Below are 15,910 nucleotides of genomic sequence, written 5' to 3'. Positions count from 1 at the left end.
CTGGGGTGGGCGGGGAGGAGGGCGAGGCCAGGCGAGGGTCCCAGCAGGGTGGGCCTGGGCTGAGCGGTCCCGTGCTTTGCCGGGAGTGTTGGGGAGGCCCTCTGGAGGTGAACCTGAGTGGTGGGGCAGGCGTCCCAGGCTGGGTTGCAGCCTGTGCAGAGGCCCCGTCAAGAACCTGTTCAGGTTTACACTTGGTGGTCGAGTCTCCCCTTGGGGTCTAGGGCCCCTGTCACATTTCTGACAGGTTTGTGGTTGATTTCAGCCCTCTGCCCTGAAGTCTCTGCTCCGGGGGTGGGAGCTGGGCCCGGAACCTGTCACCCTTTTGTAGTCCACTATGGCATTTGCATACGGGGATGGTTCTGGGCGCTCTGCGTGTCCAGGGAGGTGACGCTCTGGGTGTCCAGGGAGGCCTCGGTTGCACAGGGCCAGGGAGAGATGGGGCTGGGGTGATAGTCACCCCAAGAGACGCCCCCTGCAGGGCCCCATACTTCGTGGGGTTCTAGGTCCTCACACCAACCCTACGTGGTGTGTGCACATCCCCATCTTACAGGCAGGGAAACTGAGGCACGGAGCTGTCCGTGAGTTGCCCTGGCCTGTCCCTCTGAGCGTGCTGGAGCCGAGGTCTGGCCCTGGGGGGACCTGACCCCACACTGCGTGCCCTGCCGTGCTGCCAGCCAGCCCAGCGCCCGCCTGGCCCTGGGGTTAAGTGGGGCAGGACCAGACACTTTTCAGCTCTCAGCAGACTCGGGGATTCCTTTTTGGGGTGTTTTGCTTCAGTCTGTTTCCCCCTAGGCGGAAAAGCAGGCCCCGTGTCCTCCTGTCCTCGGGGACCTGCAGGGTGGCCTCTTGGGACCATCTGGACGTGATGGCATGCGAGCCTCATCCCACATCTCCAAGTGGGAGATGCCCGCTGTGTGCAGGCGGTGTTGTCAGGGCAGGCGGCTGGCATTGAGCAGCGGCCGTGAGGATGTGAGGTGCCTGTACCGCGTGGCTGCCTCCTGCCCGGATGGGGATGGGATGGGCTGAAGAGGGTGGGGAGGCGGCTCCCTCGAGGATGGGACAGGAGGAGTTGTTTGTTTTTCTGGTCTTGTTTGTTTTCGTTTTACTGTGGCAAAATACACATAACACAAAATGTACTATTTAAACCACTTTCAGCATGTAGTTCAGTGGCAGCGAGCACATTCGTGCACGTGATTCTGCCCCCATCACCACCCCCATCCCCAGAATCTTTTCGTCTTCCCTAACCCTGTCCCCATTCAACACTCTCTCCCCATCCCCTCTCCCCGCCCAGCCCTGCACCCTTTATTCTACTTTCCGTCTCTGAGTTTGATGACTCTAGAGACCTCATATAAATGGCATCATGCAGGATTTGTCCTTTCGTGACGGGCTTGTTTCACGGAGCGCAGTGTCCTTGGGGTTCATCCACGTTGTGGCAGGTGTCACCATTCCCTTCCTTTTTAAGGCTGAATCAGATTCCGCCGTATGGATGGACCACATTTTGTTTCTCCATCCATCTGTCGATGGACACTTGGATTGCTTCCACATTTTAGCTATTGTGTGTGAACGTGGGTACGCAGCTATCTCATCAGGACCTTACTTCTGATTCTTTTGGGTGTGTGCCCAGCAGTAGAATTGCTGGATCAGATGGAGGTTCTCTGTTTAATTTTTTGAGGATCTGCCACACTGTTTTCCACACGACTGCCCCGGTTTACATTCCCACCAACAGTGTACGAAGGGCCCAGTTTCTTGCACCCTCACCAGCACTTGTTTTCGCTCTCATTTTAGTTTTCTTTTTCTTTGTTGTTTAAATAGTAGTCCTCCTAGTGGGTATGAAATGATCAGGTGAAATTTAAAACTTCATTTCGAATGAACTTACTTCATTGAACTATGCTTCTTTCTCCCCAGATAAGGGCAGAGACAAACGAAACATTAATTACCAGATGTTTTACTCTATTAGGAAGCTCTGTGCGAAATAATATCCCAAGGGGCTCAGTCAGCTGTGCCAACTTCCTGACTGATAATCAGTGCTGTCTGGACTTGAGCTTTCTAGAACCTTCTCGGCGGGAAAGTCCTCCAACGCCTTCAGACTCTGTCCTCGACTGGACTTCACCGTGGGGTCTTTGTCGGCAAAGGGTGGAATGCTTGTTCTCTGAGGAGCTGGGGACTGAGCTCTTAATGGGGTCCAGTGACCAAGGTCTGGAGGCCGCAGATTAAAGACTAGCTTCAGATGGGACTCGGCCGGGATCTAACTGGGCTCATTGAACGTTTGAAGGAAGGCCTTTCCTTCTCACGGCTGGAGATATTTATAACGCGGGCGAGTTTTGCTGTACCCGAGGATCCACAGCGTCTGTGTCCTGCTCTGCAGGACTCTCTCCTCCGTCTGTTAATTTCCCGTGTTATTTATTGCTGGGGGACAGACACCCCAAACTTAGTGCTGTTTCCTGGCTTGCGATTCTGTGGGTCAGTGGTCTGGGCAGGGCTCTCAGGGCTCTCTCTGCTCTGCATGGTGTACTGGGGTCACTCGGGCAGTGGCGTTTGGTGGGTGGCCTCAGGCACGGCCTGGGGCCCTGGTGCTGGCTGTTGGCCGGGACGCCTCAGTTCTCCTCCGGGGCCTCGCCCTCCAGCAGGACAGCCGGGTTTCTCACAGGGTGGCTGGTTCCAGGAGAGCAAACGTGGGGGTCTCCAGCCCCTAAGGCCTCGGCCCCAAACCCTAAGGAGCGTCCCTTGGTTACTTCCTGTGGCGCAGACCCCGGGAGAGAGCCCACCTCGGGGTGGAGCCTTCACGGACGTGGTTGAGAGGAGGCACGGGGGGGCGTCGTGACAGTGACCACACCGGTACAACGTGGCAAAACGGGTCCAGGCCCTAGCTTGCCTCCCCTCCCCCAAAACAGACAAGCAAACAAGAAATGCAGAGAGCCCTTCCCTGGGGAGGGGAGGGGGCCCGGCTGCCTCCACGCCCCCCTTTGCATCTACACTGAGCGTGGGGGTCTCCTGGGCGCCTGGCCCTGGGTTAGACACAGGGGACTGCGGACGACTCAGAAGTGGTCCTGCCTCAAGGTGCTGGGCCTGGCGGCCGGGACAGCGTCAGACCCGGGAGGTAAAAGGTCGGGGGCTCTGCCCCAGAGGAGGTGTACCCTGAAAGCATTACCGGGTGAACCGTCAGGGGTCAGGGGTCAGGAAAGGCCATGTCACCCGAGCAGAGTCTCAGCAGGCGAAGGGGTGTCACGGGTGGCTGCGGGGAGTCGTGGAGGGGGACGGCCGCGCCGGGGGAGGTGCGTCAGGCGGGCCGGGCACACCTGGGGAGCTTGTTGTCCCCAAAGCCTGGGGTGGGGAGGGGAGCCACGGGGCAGCGGTAGGTCGCTGCTGGGTCCGGGAGGCCTTGTCCCTTGGTTGTGAGGCTCAGGCTCGGGAGCTCACAGACTCCCGTGGAATGCCACCGGCTCCGCTCCCCCTGTAATGTGGTTTTTTATAGTCGGGGGACTGACTGTGCCGAGGCCTCTGCCAGCTGACCGTAAGCTCCGGATTAGAGGCCTGGCCCCGGGGAGCGGGGGTGGCCGGGACGGGGCCTCCTCCCCGCCCGCCCGCCATCGGCCAAGGTGCCGGGCTCGAGTTCTAGGTTGGGAGGGACCATCCCCCAACCCAGCCCCTCTGGGCAGCGAGCCTCGTGGGGGCCCCTGGGGGCGCCCAGGGTGGGCCTGGCTCTGCGTCTGCTCAGACGCTCCGTGGTGCCGGGACGTGGCCCCTCTCTGGGCGTCCGCTTTCTCACCTCTCGAGCAGGTGTGTCACCGGTTTGGGCCCTGGTGGCCGCCCAGGGGCATGGCGGCCTCACCACGTGTGGGACTGGCCCGGGTCCCTGGGATTCGGTGCCAGTGAGCGTGACCGGGACAGTTTCAGTGCGCCGCTTCCCCGTCTGCCCCGGACACCCTCCTTCCAGAGGGAGCAGGCCTTTCTTTGGGCAGAGGGAGGAGGGCGAGGCACCGAGGGATTCCTGTGTGGTGACACCACGCCGGGCGTCCAGCCCCGGTGACCCGGCGTCCCCATTCACTCAGCCGCGGGACTTCATTCACGCTGGCGGGGCTCCGGCCCAGCGCAGGGCCCTGCGGCCGCTCTGCGCCCTGGCGTCTTCCAGGCCCACGTGCCCCCTCTAGCCGAGCCCCCTGGTCTGGGATCCCAGCCGGGCCTCCCCTCTGTCAACGAAAATAATCAATAAACCATCAATAATAAGAATAGAAAAGAGTTTTATTTGAGCCAAACTGAGGACAAGCCCGGAAACCTGCTTCCCAGATGACTCCGGAAAAGCAGGGTTTTCAGCACAGCTTTATATCTTGTCAGAACAAAGACCATCAAAGAAGTCAGGGTGACGTTTCTTCAAGGTTTCAAAAAATAATAAAAATAAAAAAACAGACCAGCGCGTACACAGAGTCAGCGTGGCCTTGGCACCTGGGAGGGAGGCTTAGCGTCGACGGAGGAGGGGCGTTTATTTAATCTTTCCGTTTAACATGGACAGTCTTTATTGCTGGTCGATGTGCCCTTTTCTCTAATAATTAAAGCACATGTACAATTTGATAAGCCACAAATAGGCTATTTTAGTTAGCATCAAATTCAAGTGAACTCGTGTATAAGCCACGATGACTTTCCCGTATCTCAGTATGTAAGCGTGTCTTTTAAAGTCACCTCTGTGGGTGGGAGCCCCGAGGCTGGATCTCAGCCCTGCAACTGCGCACCAGGGGCTCCGGTGCCCCCCACCCAGAAAACGAGCCCGGGAAGAGGGGAGGGGCTTTGAGGTGGGCCAGGCCGCTTTGTCTGCAGGGCAGGAGCCACCGCCTGTATTTTGCCAGCTTCTCCTCACCACAGCCCGGGTGAGGAAACCAGGTCTCGCAGCCGCCCTCCTGGATGTGCACCCGCTGCCCACCCCTCAAAGGAGCGTGGGCCAGAGGGAGGGGCTGCTGGGCTCTCCACGCAGCCGGGACGCCCTCCTCGGCCCACTCTGTGACCCCCGTCCTCCAGAAGTCGCCCCAGCTCCTCTTACCAGCCTGGGAGACGAGAGATGGCTGACGGCTTGGGGCCAGCGGGCAGGACACCCTCTCCCACCTTGCTGAGGCCGTGCAGCCCGGACTCAGGCCGGGATGGTGTCCTCAGGCCTGGGAGAGCCGGCGTGTGGCCTGAGCCGCCTGCGTGGCTCACGTCACCACAGTGCGGGGGCGGGGGGGTCTCACGGGTTGGCTCAGGCCTCTGTGGGCAGTCCCCGCACAGCGGCCCTGAGCCCGCCCTGCAGGGGCCCCACCGACCGGAGCTCTGGCCAGGCTGACACCGGGGTCTGTCCTCCCTCTGCAGGGGCTGGGGTCTTCTTCCTGTCCTCGGCCGAGGGAGAGCAGATCAGTTTCCTGTTCGACTGCATTGTCCGCGGCATCTCCCCGACCAAGGGCCCCTTTGGGCTGCGGCCTGTCCTCCCAGGTGGGTGCCGGAGTTGGGGAGCCCGGCCTGGCGGGAGGGTCAGGTGGGCTGCTTGATCTCGGGTTCCACAGGGTCTGAGCTGCTGGGACGCTCAGAGGCGGAGGCTTTCGGTTGGGACAATTACTGCAGCTGCACCAGGTGGGCCAGCAAGAGGCCCAAGCCCGGGACCCTGAAGACCTTCCGAGCCAGCCCGTCTCCCAGACCTGGGCTGGGCCCTCGCCTGCGGTCGCTGGGGTCAGGGCTGGCCCCGTGGGAGCCAGAGTTCGGGCTGGAAGTCGCCTTGTGAGCTGGGGCCTCAGCGCATGGGGTTGGTAGGTGCCAGGGCTGCATGAGCTGGCCTGGCCTTCTCTCCCACTTCCCTGGCTGTGGCTGGGACACTGCTCTTCAAAAGTCCTGGACCAGGGATGGCGCTGGCCCGCGGAGGGCCACGCTACCTGGGCATTTCTTCCCTCGGGGAGGCCGGGGAGGCCCAAGCCCGTGGCAGGGACAAAGGCTGGTCCTTGTCATCGCAGCTTCCTTTGACTGAGGCCCTCCGGGTGGGTGGCACCCAGGGTCACCGATACTCCCCTCGCCCCAGTGAGGCAGCGCTTGTCCCCTTGTCCAGGTGGGAGACCAAGGCCTGTGGCCGGGCAGCAGGTGGTCAGTGAGCTCACATCCGTGGCCTCCTTGCGTGGGCACCATAGCCAGGGCGGGGGCAGGTGGACTTCCTAGGGAGACAGGGGCTGGCGACGTGCCAGGTCCCCTTTCTCCCAGCGTGGGCCCCTCAGCCCCGCAACCCCCCCAATTGGGCCCGGGGGGCGGGGTGGGGGGCGGGCTGGGGAGGAAGGAGGCAATTCCTGTGACCGGAGCCTCGCCGCCCGGGCTCTGCTGGGTGGTGCGGCGGCGCCCTCTGCTGGCGTCTTACCGCATTGCAGCCGCAGGTAGTGGTGTGGGTGGCCGGGATCGGAAGGGGCTGGCGTGGATGGGCCAGGTGTGGACAGCTGGGGTGTGGACAGGGCTGGCGGGTCCCTGCTCGCTGAGCCTGGCCGGTGTCGTGTTGAAAGCCTGTGATCTCTGGGGACTCTTGAGATGTGGCCTCCATTGGGTCAGCAGCCTTAACACTCTGAGATTTGGGGGTGTCTTCTCAAGCTGACCGCTGCTCGGTCAGACGCACTTGGGCACCAAGGCCCAGAGGCAGGACCTGCCTCACATACAGTGGGGAGGGGGAAGGGGAGAAGATAGAGTTCCGGGGTCCACCCTGCCCCAAGCAGGTCCTGTGCGTTCCCACCTTGGTCCCATTGCGCGCGGCGTGCACTGTCTCTGCTCCCACGTTTTGCAGTCATGGCTGTGAGGTTCAGGGAGGGCAAGTGGTGGGGCTGTGAGTTCGTCCAGTGCCAGCGTCCTGACCCACTGCAGGGACTGTCCACTTTGGGGCACGGGGCATCTGCTGGTGGTCGGGGAGGGGCTGTCCTTGGGCCCGGGACACAGGATGACGGCCGGGGACCTGGACGGGGTTGGTGTGGGTACCCTGAGCTTGGTGTCTGGCAGCTGGGGTGCTGGCGTGGGGAGGAGCTGGGGCTCCCAGGGGCTCTGTTGTGGTGCTGCGACTGGACCGAGGTCCACACGGCCCTGGCAGTGCTGGGGTAACTGTGATGTCCTGAGCAGTGGGGGGGCCGCGGGGACGGGGCTGGGGCCGCCTCCTCGCTGACTGTCTCCTCTGCTGCAGACCTGAGCGCCGGGGGCCCTGCCGTGGAGGAGCGCGTGGCCCAGGAGGCCCTGGAAGCCCTGCGGCTGGAGAAGCGGCTCAGCCTTCTCTCCCACTCCGGCTGGCCAGGCAGCGCAGGTAGGGCCATGGCCTGGGCCGTGAGGGGGGGCCAGTGGCCCTGGGGCCGCAGCTGTCCCTTTAAGGCAACCTCCCAGCTCCTGTTCATTCATTCATGCCCCGCCCTCTGTTGGTCCATTCGTGATGCCACACTCACTAAGCTCTGGCCTGGATGCTGACCGTAAGCACGGTGCCCCGTGGGTGCCGGCTGGGGGGTTGGGTTCGAATTCCTTCCCAGCCACCGGGGTGTGGCCTGGTGAGGCTGTGGCTTCACCGTCTGTGCCCACACAGAAGGCTCAGGGGTGCTGGCTGCCGGGAGCGAGGCTCCTCAGCTGCTGTACTCCGCGGGGAGACGGACAGAAAGGGCCGGCAGGCCCTCGAGGGGACGCTGCAGCTCCCGGGGGTGGTGCGTGGGGGGCTGCACCGGGGTCTCCTGGGCCAGAGGCGGGGGAGCTCTGCGGGCCCTTTGTCCTGTGTGATCGTCGCCAGTCCCACGGGTGCAGAGTGGGGACGGCGGCCTCTCCGTCCAGGCCCCTAGAGCCGGGGGCTCAGGTGCGCAAGGGCCGCCACCTTCCCGGAGGAAGGGCTCACGTCTGGTTCCCAGAGGGACGGCAGGGAGGGGACTGGTGTGGGCGAAGGGGCCGTCCTGGGTGACGCTGGGCGTGGAGGTCCAGGCAGGGTGTGGGTCTGCCGTCCCAGGGTGGCGACTGGAGACCGGAGAGCGCAGGCCCTCAGCAGGGCGGGGGCGTGGGGGGGCTAGACGTCAGCTCCCACCTAGGCTCCCCAGCCCACCCCGGGCAGCCCAAGCCCCACAGGAGTCTCAGCCCCCGACTCTCCGTTCAGGGGACGACCGCAGCCTGTCCAGCTCGTCGTCAGAGGCCAGCCACTCAGACGTCAGCGCCAGCAGCCGGCTCGTGCCGTGGTCAGAGCCGTCCCCGTCCTCGGCGGGTGCGTCGCCGGAGGGTCTCGGGCTGGCGGCCACCCAGGCCCCCGGGGAGGCCACAGCAGGTGCCTCAAGGCCACCCCCCAGGCCGCTGCGGCCACGGCAGTTGCAGGAGGTCGGCCGCCAAAGCTCCTCGGACAGCGGCATCGCCACGGGCAGCCACTCCTCCTACTCGGGCAGCTTCTCGTCCTTCGCAGGCAGCAGCCTGGACGTGTGGCGCGGGGCCGAGGAGTTGGGCTCTCTGCTCAGCCTGCCGGGAGGCGTGGTGCCCGAGCCCGGCCTGTGCGCCTGCGCCCCCGGGGCGGCCGAGTACCAGGTGCCCACGGCGCCGCGGCCCCACTACGACACGCCCCGCAGCCTGCGCCAGGCGGCCCGGGACCCGCCCCCCGCCACACAGGGCAGCGCCAGCGATGGAGCTGCCGGGGACTCGGGCGGCCGGCTGGCGGCGGGGTGTTCCTCTGGCTGGCTGGGCGAGCGACGGCGGGGACAGGCGACAGAGGCCCCGTCGGGGCCGGGCGAGCCCTGGGAAGCGGGCGCCCCCCACGCGGGGCCCCCTCCGGCTCTCTTTTCCGCGTGTCCCGTCTGCGGAGGACTGAAGGTAAATGCACCTCCCTGAGGGCGGTGGCTGCGGGGTGGGCGGTGCCCTCGTGGGGCTGCCCTCGTGCCGTGGGGCGGCCTGGGGGCCTGGGGGTTCAGCCTGCAGGGAGGGCCGCGGACGCAGCTGGAAGTGCGTTCTGGAAGGTGGGAGGCTGGTGGGGGGCCGGGTCCGGCGCAGAGCCCAAGGACCAGGTGCCCAAATCAAACAGGAGCCTGAGACTAACCTCCCTGCGCGTTGCGTTGTGTCCGAGGGGCTTCACCTGCTTGCGCGCACAGGTGCTCTGTCCTTTGGGGGGTTTGCTGAGGCCCAGGAGGCCCCGAGGACTGCTGGGGGTCTGGCTCTCGGGACCCCGGGACCCCGACGGCTCACTCACAGACGCCATTTTCTGAACCTGCACGCTCCAGGGGGAGGGGCGGGCGGGGAAGGACAGGGTCGGGGTCACTTGCCGGGAGACCCGGGACAGCGCGGGCAGCGGGCGCCCCCCTCCGCCCTGCTGGCTGAGCCAGGGGCTGCTGGTCAGGACCAGAGGACGCAGGGTTCGGGCTGGCGTTCGCATTCAGGGGCCCCAGGCACTGCCGGTGGGCCGCCTGCGGGCGTCGCGCTTCCTCCACGCCCTCCGCGGTCGGCTCGGCCTGCTCTCCTGCATGGATTTTGGCTGCGTGGCCTGGTTTGTCCATTCGCGCTACGATTCCAGGCGCCCGCGTGGAAGGCGAGGCCCGTGTCCGTCCGATCTGGGCTCCGGCCGGCTGCGTCCCGCACACAGCTCAGCTGTAACTGTTTCGCTTTGTACCTTCACTGCTGGCTGAAGCCGTTTGTTGCTCTTCACACCTGACACTGTTTGTAATACATTCTTAGACTGGAAATAAAATTGTTTTTTCTTATCGTCTTGTCCTTTTCCATGTGGCCAGCTGTGTCCACCTCCCCCCCCGCGGCCCTCCCAGTGGGGCCTTTAACTGTCTCTGAAATCCAGGGGCTCGGCCTCCCTTGGCCCGTGGGTCACAGAGCAGGGAGAGGCCTCGCCTGTCTGTTCAGCCTTAAGCCCGACACGCCGGAGCGTGAACGAGGAGAGCAGCCTCAGACAGCGCACAGGCCTCGTGCACGTGTGCATGTGTGTGTGGTGTGTGTGCCAGCGTGTGACGTGTGCATGTGAGTGCCTTCATTTGCATGCATGTGTACCGCGCGAGACGAGCACACGTGTGACATGCGTGTCGTGGCGTGTGCGCATCCTGCGTGCACGTGTTACATGTGTGATCTGTGCTTGGGTGCCAGGTGTATGGGTGTGCCCACGCACGTGTGTGGCCTGCGTGATGTGTGCACACGTCCACTGGAGACCACAGTGTGGTCCTCAGTGGTCCCTTAGGCTCAGGCAGGGGGGCCCGGGTCCCTGTGGACGCTGAGGACCGGGGTTCTGGCCCGGTTCCTGCGACACTGCAGTGCAGGGAAGGGCAAGCTGCGCTGGGCAGCCCCCAGCAACTCGTTGCCCCTGTCTGGGCCTCCTCCGTAGATAGGACAGCAGTCCCGCCTGCCTGGGCCCCAAGGGGCCTGCTGAGATGTTGTATGGAAGTGCTCGGTGGCTGCCTGTCAAAGGGGCTCGACTCACTGCTACTGTCGCCTCCCCAGAGGGGCCCACCAGCCTTGTTGCAAAAGAAAGAGGCTGGGAGGTGCTGGTGCTGCGGGCTGTGGGGAGCGGCCCTGGAGGCCTGGGCAGCCCGCTCCCGCCAGAGCCCTCATCTTCCAGGCCCAGCCCCGCTGCGCTCCCACGTGCCCTGCCCGCAGACGGCCCTCCCTCCACCAGAGCAGGTGGTGGCCCCGGCGGCCGAGGGACTTGCCCTCCACGTGAAGCCGGGGAGGGCTGGAGCTGGGCTTTCGGCCTTCCCCTGGCCCGTGCGGGCACCCTGGCTGTGACCTCTGGTCTCCTGGACCGAGGTCGTTGGCCGGGACTTCAGGGAAGAGCCATCTGAGGGGCGCAGCGGGAGGGGTGGACCAAGGGCCGCCAGGTGAGGGCTCTGGTGCGGTCGGAGCAAGTTTCCGGAGGGGACAGGCTCTGGGCTGGAGGGGCGTGGCCAGGGCCTGGGCCCAGAGGAGGGAGGGGCCCTCCATGGGAGTGGCCACTGACCACCACAGCCCTTTGGGGAGGCGATGGGGCGGCTCAGGAGGAGGGCCTAGCCCCCAGGAGGGTGTGCCTCAGTTTCCCCTGCAGCCCAGGGCAGCCCAGAGGCACGGAGCCTCTCATCGGGTGCGGCCAGATGCGCCGCCAGGGTAGCCCCGTGGGAAGCTTTTGGCCTCGTCCCCTATCTTTCCGGAGCTCACGGGGTGGGCCTCGCGTCCCTGGCTGGGAACACCTGCTTCTGCACTCCTGGGGCCACCAGCTTCACTCACCCTCCCTGGGGTGGGGTGGGCTTCTCAGGTGCCAGGAATGGCAGGACTGGGGGCAACCAGAGAGTCGTCCTTGCCTCCCCAGGCCCCGTGCACCCACCTGCCCCCACCTGGCCCTGGCGCCCAGGGGGAGGGGACAGGAGGCGCCGCGTTTGCTCATCTCCCATGGCACGTGGTTTCGTCCTTTGGGTCTGACGCTGTGCCCGCAGGACTCGCCACCGGCACAGCAGGTGCCGCCTGTGGGTGGGGCTCTGAGCAGCTAGTGATGGGGCTCCTGAGGGCGGCCGGCTCTTGTCCCAGGTGTTGGAGGTCAGACACACCCTCCCCAAATCCCCAAGCCTGCCCGGGTGCCTTTACACAAGGTGATGGGTTAGGCCAGCCCAGGTGCCCAGCAGCCTGGCCGGGACCAGGGTCGAGGTGCTGTGTCCTGAGTTTGGGCAGCCCCTTTGACCTCCCAGAGAGCAGGTCAGGCTTCTGCACCCCTATGCCAGCCCACGGCCCCCCATGAGACCCCACTGCCGGGCTGTCCTCCTCAGAAGCGCCGGGGATGCCGGACCCTTTCCCGTCAGGTGCCCCTGGCCCTGGCTGGCCCATCTCCTACTGGTTTGGGGGATGGAGGCTCAGGCAGCAGTGAACGTGCCGGCAGTGGACCACCGTCCCTCCCTCCCAATCTGCCGGCAGACACTGACCCTAGCTCTGAAGCCCCTGAACCCCTTTCCTTCTCGGAGTCTTTCTGCACCTCCAATCAGGCACCTCAAAGTGGCCACCCTGTGGTCTGGGGGCCTTGACCCATCTCACGGGGCCCCCAGGAGTGGCTCAGCCGGGGTGCCCTGCTTAGAGCAGGCCGGCAGTGCCCGGGGCCAGGGGTGACGTGACAGCCCTCGTGCATCTCACGGCTACAAACCCTGCTGCACAGCTGGCCACCAACACTGCCGAGAGCAGCCAGGCCAGATGTGTTCTGGAGGCCCGAGCTGCCGACGCCTCAGCCCAAGTGGGTTTGTGGGTGTCAGGGTGGGCAGGGACCGCCCCTGGCTGGTCTCCCTGGCGGGTGGCCCTTTGTGACTCTTGGGTAGCATCCTGGCTCTTGGGCTGGGAGCCGGATGGACAGACTGACACGTGTTCTCCTTGGTCTAGGGAGCTGCTGTCTCACGCCCTGGGCTCCCGGTGATGCACTCAGGTAGGCCTTGGCTTTGGCACGGTGCCAGACAAGACAGTGGGGGGTCAGCGGGAGGAGGGTGCAGCGGGGAGGGGGTGACAGTGGACAGCAGGGCGGCAGTGTGCAGCCGGGGTGAGCCCTGGCTGGGGTGCGATGGTGCCCGGCAGCGAGCTGAGGACAAGGTGGCCGGGCGTGGCCAGCCTGCCTGGGACGGTGCGTGGTCAGAGCGGGCGGGGTCAGCTCTGGCCTGGAGCTGCAGCCTTTAAGAGGGGGGCTTGTCCTCCGGGTGACAGAGAACAGAGAGGACGATGCTCCGGGGACCCAGGAGTGGGTGGGGGCATTGGCGACCTTGGTGGGAGGAAGCCCAGGCGGGGGGCCGGGGGGAGACGCGGGGTCCGCTTGGAGAAGCCCCGTTAAGAGGTGACGGCTGGGCAGATGCTGGCTCTGACCCAGGGGAAGGCCTGGGAATCTGGGAGAGGCTGCAAGTCAGGGGAGGTTGGCCTCGGGTGGCGTGGCTGGAGGTCGGGGGTGTGCTCTGTACCTCATTTTCTCAGTGGAGTAGAGGCCACCTCCAGCCTGGGGCGGGATCTTTTTATTTCCTCTTCAGAGGCGCATGGTGCCTGTTTGGGGCTAGACCCTGTGGGCCAAGCAAGGCCCAGGCCCGTCCAGAGTGGAGGGCGCAGGAGGGGAAGGGCAAGGCCACGGGCATGCAGGGTCAGACAGTGGCCACGGGAAAGCCCCATGCCGGCCAGCCTAGGGTTCCCTGGGTCAGGATGGGGCCCTGAGGACCACTCCCTGATGACGCTGGGCAGTGGGCAGCCTTCCCAGATGGTCCTGGATGCCTCCTGCCTGCTGTCCACCCCCCCCCGCCACTCCCCCTTTTACCCAGACCGAGTGCGTGTTCCGGGGAACAGGCAGGGGACAGGCGTCAGGATCTACTGGAGGACAAGGAACCTTTCCTCTGGGGTGGGGGGCCTGGGGGAGGAGGGGCCCTGGGTCTGGTGGAAGCAGAGATGAATCAGACCCAAGACAGCGTGGCCAGAGAGCGGTGATGGGTGAGACACCCAGTGTGGTCGGGCCGGGTCTGCTGTGTGGCCAGGGGGAGGTCAGGACAGACCCACCTGATCTCCGCTTGGCCCAGAGAGTATTCGAGACAGCTCCCGAGATGCTGGCAGGAGGCTCAGTCTGAAGGATCAGGGAGGGAGACGGGAGGTAAAGGGGAGCCTGGGGGAGCCAGGGCTGGGGAGCAGCCACCAGAGGGGCGCACCCCTGCCCCCGCAGGCAGGCGCTGCTAGAGGCCAAGGCGGGACGGAGCAGCCTCCCTGTGCTGCCTGATGTGGCCCTGGAGATGCGGGGCTGCCCCAAGCCCTCCACCCACTCTCCAGCTTGCACTGTGGAAAATGCGGATCCAGCCCTAAAACCAGCTGCTGAGCCACAGGGAGCTTGTCCACGTGACCTCAGGTCAAGCCACGGCCCTCCTTTAAGCTTTCAGGAGGCTGGGCCTCTTTCCTAGTCTCCCCTCAGACCCCGTCTCAGCCCCTGATGGGCTCTCCCAGCTTCAATCAGGCCTTCCCGCTCCCCGCTCCCCAGCTTCACCCCTCAGCGTGTGCCCCCTTCTCCAGGCAGCCTGCCCAGATTTCTCCTGGACCCCCGGTCTAGGTGCCTCCCTGGGCACCTCTGCCTGTCATCTCGGGTTACACGGGAGAGGGTCTGTGTCCAACAGAAGCCTTCCTCCTTCCCTCCCTGTCGCCGCAGGTCAGCCCCAGGTACAGCCCGCTCTGGCTGCCGTCCCCACCCCCAGCTTTGGCCGTTCCCACCAGGCTGGCTGATTTGGGAACACAGGGTCTCTCTGGCCTCAGTCTCCCTGCTGAGCAAGTAGGACCCCCTCTGGCCTTGCTGGGGCGGTAAAGGGATGAGGTGACAGGCTTCTGTGCAGGTGCGGGCCTCCAGAAGGTGGTGCCCTGTGCCAGTACATGGCAGCGAGTGGGGTAGGGTCTGCCCACTGAAGCCCCTTGGGCTGGTTGGCTCTCCAGTGCCCGGTGCCGGCAGAGCCAGGACCCTCCCGGGCTCAGCTTCCCCGGACCTGTGGGCAGGTGGCCAGAGACAGGCTGTCCTGTGGGAGCTTCAACCCCCCACCTGATCCCACCCCCCTCCTGACTCCTCCCTCCGGGAATCCCACTTCCCCCAGATCCCACCCCCACCAGAATCCCAGCCCCTGAATCCCTTGGGGCCGGGAGCTGGCCAGGTGGCCTGGCTGTGTTGCGAGATGGGGCCCTCAGGGAGGAGGGACGACCTGGGCTCCTGCCCTCTGGTATGGCTCTGGCTCACCACCCCCTGTGGGTCGGCTGCCGGTGAGTGGCCAGGCAGGGTCGTGAGCCTGGTCTCCTGCAGCCGGGGTCCTTCCCTGTGGGATACCAGGGCCCAACAGGCAGCGCTCTTGGGCAGGTGGGGGGGAAGGTGGATCGGGTGTGCAGCCAGGCACTCTGGGTCCCCCCCCCGCCCCCCGCGCTCCTGTTGCACCTGCCCGGAGCCCCGTTGGCAGGTGGGGGGGGGAAGGTGGATTGGGTGTGCAGCCAGGCACTCTGGGTCCCCCACCCCGCGCTCCTGTCGCACCTGCCCGGAGCCCCGTTGGCGTTTGCTGAGTAAAACCATCGACTTCTAGGAAATGGGGGAGGCAGGGGGCAGTTTCTTGGATGGGGGAGGGGACTTGAAGTGCCTGGGGCCACCCTGGAGGAGGTGTCACAGTGGATGGAAGTGTGGGCCTGCGCTCAGGGAACGATGCTCTGTGGGGACTCACCGGTCCAAAGAGGGTCCCTGAAGCAGATGGGGTGAGCCGGCAGCTCAGCCGAGGGGGAGGGGCATCCTGCCTGGGAGGGGCAGGGCACCTGGAAGCCAAGGAGGAAGTGGCCGGGAGGGATGTTTGAGGGTGGGCGGCCAGGGGCTGAAGATGGACGTGTGTCCAGCGGGCCATAGGGGGCATCCCTGGTCAGCCCGTTGTGGGGGGCAGGGGCACCCCGGTCAGGGAGGGACGCGGGTGGGGTGGGAAAAGATGGCCAGGAAAACGGGGGATTCGGGGAGGCTCCCCAGGCCCTGCAGAGGAGGAGAGCGGGACACTTGAGGGGTGGGCAGTGGGGAGCTCTTTCCCGAACAGTCTAGGGGGTCAGCTCAGCCTCGGCCACCGCCTGGGGACTCACAGCCCCTCTCCCCGCAGGACCCGAGAGGCCGTGCAGTGAGGCGCCCACATATGTGAACGTCCCCGCCAGCCCTTCCCCCACAAGGCAGCTGCACTACTTGGGCCTGCAGCTCCAGGAGGGCGGCGCGGGCATCCGAGGTGGGTCCGCGGGGGCCTTGAGCCCCGGGCGCATCAGCCCTGGGCCAGGGGCTCGCGGGCACCCCCTCACAGCCCCGAAGCCGGCGTGGGTGCGCCCCCGCCGGCTCACCTGGGGCTGCTCGCAGGGGCCGGTGCTTCCCGCTACGCGCAGATCGACATCTTGGCCACAGAGGCGGCGCACAGGGCGGGGGCCCGGCACGCGCAGGCCCGGGAGGAGCGGCTGCCGGCGCTGGAGCAGAGGCGGAAGGGGA

At 65.4% G+C, this 15,910-nt stretch overlaps 1 protein-coding gene across 2 annotated transcripts in view; it reads left to right on the top strand.

The window, feature by feature from the left end:
- The window catches only part of DOK7 (docking protein 7), a 16,205-nt gene extending 7,300 nt beyond the window's left edge, over positions 1-8,905 (top strand). For both annotated transcript variants that reach the window (XM_024745136.1, XM_024745137.1), the window contains 3 exons: positions 5,335-5,454; positions 7,160-7,276; positions 8,099-8,905. In XM_024745136.1, the coding sequence (XP_024600904.1) occupies positions 5,335-5,454; positions 7,160-7,276; positions 8,099-8,814 (953 nt within the window). In that variant the 3' untranslated portion in view covers positions 8,815-8,905. The remainder of the gene's footprint in view (positions 1-5,334; positions 5,455-7,159; positions 7,277-8,098) is intronic.
- The last annotated feature ends 7,005 nt before the right edge of the window (positions 8,906-15,910 follow it).

This window comes from Neophocaena asiaeorientalis, unplaced genomic scaffold (genome assembly GCF_003031525.2).
Source record: "Neophocaena asiaeorientalis asiaeorientalis breed wild unplaced genomic scaffold, Neophocaena_asiaeorientalis_V1.1 scaffold65, whole genome shotgun sequence".
NCBI lineage: Eukaryota > Metazoa > Chordata > Mammalia > Artiodactyla > Phocoenidae > Neophocaena > Neophocaena asiaeorientalis.
Note: the sequence above shows the minus strand (reverse complement) of the source record. Positions and strands in the feature narration are given on the sequence as shown.